At 25.2% G+C, this 5,157-nt stretch overlaps 1 protein-coding gene across 1 annotated transcript in view; it reads right to left on the bottom strand.

Annotated features, from left to right (window-relative positions):
• Nucleotides 1–247: 247 nt before the first annotated feature.
• The window catches only part of LOC111638757 (TELO2-interacting protein 1 homolog), a 19,401-nt gene continuing 14,491 nt past the window's right edge, over nucleotides 248–5,157 (bottom strand). The window contains exons 9-14 of the mRNA XM_023384511.1: nucleotides 3,729–3,934; nucleotides 3,596–3,652; nucleotides 3,398–3,514; nucleotides 984–1,097; nucleotides 662–824; nucleotides 248–589 (exon numbers count right to left, since the gene is read on the bottom strand). Of these exons, the coding sequence (XP_023240279.1) occupies nucleotides 385–589; nucleotides 662–824; nucleotides 984–1,097; nucleotides 3,398–3,514; nucleotides 3,596–3,652; nucleotides 3,729–3,934 (862 nt within the window). The 3' untranslated portion in view covers nucleotides 248–384. The remainder of the gene's footprint in view (nucleotides 590–661; nucleotides 825–983; nucleotides 1,098–3,397; nucleotides 3,515–3,595; nucleotides 3,653–3,728; nucleotides 3,935–5,157) is intronic.

The following is a 5,157-nucleotide window of genomic DNA, read 5'->3' as shown; positions in this document are numbered from 1 at the left end:
AAAAATATATAAAAAGAGTTAAGAGTAATTGTTCTTATCCTTTTTTTAATAGATTTAATATTTGCATATTGGATAAGTTCAATAACCTTTCAGTAGTTGGTTAGTCAGGTATGGTGCTATCCCTATGTAGTGGAGAATAAACATGGGAAATTTTTAAAGTATTTTCCCACATGTTTTTTCTCATTACCGTTTCAGAAAAAGATTTTGTAAACAGTTATGTCTAGTAAAGAAAAGTCTTTTTATCGTTACATAATTCCTTTTTTATGTGAAATTTTTTTTAATGGTAGTTTTTGGTGATATCAGCAAAATTCTTTTGTGAGTATAGCCATTGTTCACCAGTGCCACATGATCACCCTTGATGGATCATTAGTCACTGCTGGGTGGTTAATGTTTTAGGTTGTCAGTGTCTGTATATATTAAAAATAATGTACTTACTTTTGCTAAATTGGAAATTCCTTCTAATAATAAGCAAACCTGTTGAATATTTGCTTTAATTTTTTCTAAAGAAAGATTTTCTTCTCCAGAGTTTGTAAAATTGCTAACTTTTACATTAAATAAATCAGATGATAAATATGTTTCCATTATCATTCTGAAATAGAATAGATAATATTTAATTTAAGTAAATTATTTAATAATAATAATAATGATAATAAATTCATACTTAAAATATTCAATTAGATGGGCTGACTCATTCATTTCATTCATCTTTTCTTTTTTATACTTAATTCCCAAAAGCAATTCATTTAAAATTAGTACTGACTGCCTACAATAAACAGGTGTTTCTATTTTATCAAGAAGACAATCTATAAGAAGAGGGATATCTCCTAAAAATTATAGAAATATATATATAATTAAGTATTAATTATACTAAAATATATGTAAAAATAAAAAAGTGAATATTAAATTTTATAAATTATATTTATTTTCATGTTTTAAATTTTTATTACGTTTTTATTCAATACATAATTAATCCATTAATTTACCATTTGTTCCCATAATATGGCAAATGCAGCAAAATTTTTCATTTATTTGATCACTTCTGAAATATTTGAAATTTTTTTTAGGCCAATGCAGATGATCCATTCCTAAAATAGATGCTAAAAAATAAATATAAAATATAAATTAATATTAAAGATATGCCTATAAAAGATATAACTAGAATATTTTAAAATTATAAATTCATTTAGTATTGGCATCAAAATAATTTTTCTATACTTCCAAAAATATTGATAGTATATATTTATTAATGTTAGAAATGACAGAGAATAAATAAAACACATTTCTTTCATTGATAAGCAATATTATTCATCTTAGCATATCAGGTTTATCTATAGTTTAGAGTGGAATTTGAACAAGTGATAAAAACATTTTTTATTCCATTACCTAATCCTATCCTACTGATATATTTGTAATGTATTCTTCCCAACATTATTCAACAGTTCAGTAATCAGTATTGGATATTTCAACAAGAATCTACTCTGGATTACAAGGCAACAAAATATAATTATTAGAGAGGTTGAGGCGCACGTTTTAAACGTGTAAACGTGTACGTGTGACGTTCGGCGCCGCTTTCCCATAAGCCTAAAAGTTTGACGATGGTGTTTGGAATGTCGAGCGTGATTCCACCGACTATCCAAACACCATTGTCAAACTTTTAGGCTTACGGGAAAGCGGCGCCGAACGTCACACGTACATGTTTACACGTTTAAAACGTGCGCCTCAACCTCTCTATTGTCATGGCCTTTTTGTTTTAATACTTTGTATTAATTGTAATATAATTTTTATATATTATATATATATGCCATGTATACTTTTTGGTAGTTTCACATTCCTAACACAAATTTGATGTTTTTGCAATCCACCATATTCTTCACTTTATTATGACCGGGTTAAAATACAATATGGTCACCAGCATATATCTCCAAATAGCAGACAAACTTCTTGGTCCTGACAATGTCTGCTATTCAGAGGTTATACTGTATAATGTTTGACAAGATAATGAAAACCATAAATATAATAAAACTTAACCAAAAGCTAGAAAATCATTTAAAAAAATAAACTTAAAAAGTATCCAACATATAAACAATAATACAATTGTTAAATAGGCTTTAATTCATCAGTATCTGCAGTGGAAGCCTATTGACTCTAATGATGGAAATGGCTAGTCAGGCTTTCTATTATTCATTTTTTTTTTCAGTTTTAATAAATTGCTTTTGTTGTTTCTATTAGCTGTTTTATCTATATTCATTAAAAACTGTCAGGGTTCCAACATTTTTAGTGAGGTGAAAAGAGTTCTGCAATAAAAATAAGTTGGGAACTGCTGCATTACACTAAAATAAAGCTGTTTTTCAGAGTGATTTCACTTTAATACAGTAAAGGATTCTATAAAGAAAGACATTTCAAAAGCTTTAATGATTTTGGAATGTCTCATTCTTACATTTCAAGATGATTTTGTATCACAGTGTGATTATAATGTTAAGATGTTTAGAGAAAAAGTAAAGTCATTAAAACATATTAACAATATTTAAGAAATTTCATATTTAATTTTTATCTTGTAAATTTTTATAAGTTTTTTACTGAAAAAACTCAGTTTCTCAGTTTAAAGTTCATAAAAAATCTTTTAATTCTGTAAACAATTTAAAAACTACAATTTCAACTTTTACACTTTATTACACAGCCTATTTAAAACCGTTGTATGAGCTTAATTATTATGAACAAAATAAGAAAATTAAAATCAGCATTGTGAGGAAAAAATAGATCAAGATATGTTTTTGAAGGAAAAAGTTATGATTTAATTAATAATTTTATACAAATGTTTAGATGTAAACAAATTAAAATAATTAAACCCTTTTTAAAATAATTCATTTAAAAATTCTAAAATTTATTTGCTTACTTTGAGTTGCAACTTCATCTATTAAACTACTATTTTCCAATTCTGCCATATGTAACAAAGCTNGATTTTGTATCACAGTGTGATTACAATGTTAAGATGTTTAGAGAAAAAGTAAAGTCATTAAAACATATTAACAATATTTAAGAAATTTCATATTTAATTTTTATCTTGTAAATTTTTATAAGTTTTTTACTGAAAAAACTCAGTTTCTTTAAAGTTCATAAAAAATCTTTTAATTCTGTAAACAATTTAAAAATTACAATTTCAACTTTTACACTTTATTACACAGCCTATTTAAACCGTTGTATGAGCTTAATTATTATGAACAAAATAAGAAAATTAAAATCAGCATTGTGAGGAAAAAATAGATCAAGATATGTTTTTGAAGAAAAAAGTTATGATTTAATTAATAATTTTATACAAATGTTTAGATGTAAACAAATTAAAATAATTAAACCCTTTTTAAAATAATTCATTTAAAAATTCTAAAATTTATTTGCTTACTTTGAGTTGCAACTTCATCTATTAAACTACTATTTTCCAATTCTGCCATATGTAACAAAGCTAAAATAATTCGTTTCTGGTGAGGAAGTGAATGGAGAAAGTGGACAATTTGAGAACCTATAAAATACTTTATTTTAGAAAATTTACAATTTATTTCATTTCTATCTGATTTTATATGTAAAATGCTTAGCTGCTTACCAAATACATTTAAATAACCAAGAAGCAAATTTAAAGATGACAATATTTGTTTCTCATCTAAATAAAAATCATAATACTGATAAATAATAACAATTTATTACTTATTCGTTTAAAAATTATAAAAATTTTTTACCTTGAGTTTTTACAATCCTTGGTAACTTTATTACCAAACTGTGTAAATCATCTTCTAATATATCAAGTATATTACGATTATTATTAACATTATATTTAGCAAACTCCTTCAAAATAGCATTACTTTTATCAGATACATTTGAATAGTCATCAACTGATAATATCAGCAAAATTTCAAGGAGTGAAGAAATACAATTATGTAGAGAGCTGTAGAAATATATTTAAATATACATAATTATAGTCTGTTTCAGGTAAGTTGGCACCTAATATAAACACACCAATGATAATATGATTTTAATATCAATTCATCAAAGTAATCTAATTAGTTCTCTTTAACTAGTATTTATTACATTAAACAAAATCATAGTTTTAAGTTGGATTAAATATTTAAAATCATATTTATATTTTTAAGCAATGCTAACAAATTATTCAAATCTGATGCTTTTAAATATCAAGAAAAATTTAAAACAGTTCTAAAATAAAATATCAAACATTAAATATTTGCATAACAGATGACTGTTACATCAATGATCAATAGTATTATGTTCTAAAATATAGTGAAATCATGAATAAAAACTTTAGTCAATCTTTAATATCTCAAAATATAGATAAAAACTTTAGAAGACCAAATTCCAAAAATTGTTTTCCATTTAATTATATATTGGCAAATGTTTATTTACACGTTCTTATACTATATAACAATCTGATGACTGCAATATCTCTCTTTTCATTTTGTCAGGAACTTTTTTCTATTATAACATCTTTGATCATCAGAGAAATAATAGCAATCATCTACCGAAAAATTTTTAGCATTCATTTTATTATTTAATTACAATTAACATTTATTTATAAAAATAATATTCTAGATTAAAAGTAATTATAAAAGATATAACTAGAATATTTTAAAATTATAAATTCATTTAGTATTGGCATCAAAATAATTTTTCTATACTTCCAAAAATATTGATAGTATATATTTATTAATGTTAGAAATGACAGAGAATAAATAAAACACATTTCTTTCATTGATAAGCAATATTATTCATCTTAGCATATCAGGTTTATCTATAGTTTAGAGTGGAATTTGAACAAGTGATAAAAACATTTTTTGTTTCCATTACAGTTACCTAATCCTATCCTACTGATATATTTGTAACGTATTCTTCCCAACATTATTCAACAGTTCAGTAATCAGTATTGGATATTTCAACAAGAATCTACTCTGGATTACAAGGCAACAAAATATAATTATTAGAGAGGTTGAGGCGCACGTTTTAAACGTGTAAACGTGTACGTGTGACGTTCGGCGCCGCTTTCCCATAAGCCTAAAAGTTTGACGATGGTGTTTGGAATGTCGAGCGTGATTCCACCGACTATCCAAACACCATTGTCAAACTTTTAGGCTTACGGGAAAGCGGCGCCGAACGTCA

The sequence above is a fragment of the Centruroides sculpturatus genome, unplaced genomic scaffold, assembly GCF_000671375.1.
Source record: "Centruroides sculpturatus isolate CEXI.00-Female unplaced genomic scaffold, Cexi_2.0 scaffold1016, whole genome shotgun sequence".
Taxonomy (NCBI): Eukaryota; Metazoa; Arthropoda; class Arachnida; order Scorpiones; family Buthidae; genus Centruroides; species Centruroides sculpturatus.
The sequence above is the reverse complement of the archived record's forward strand: the minus strand, read 5'-3'. Positions and strand labels throughout refer to the sequence as shown.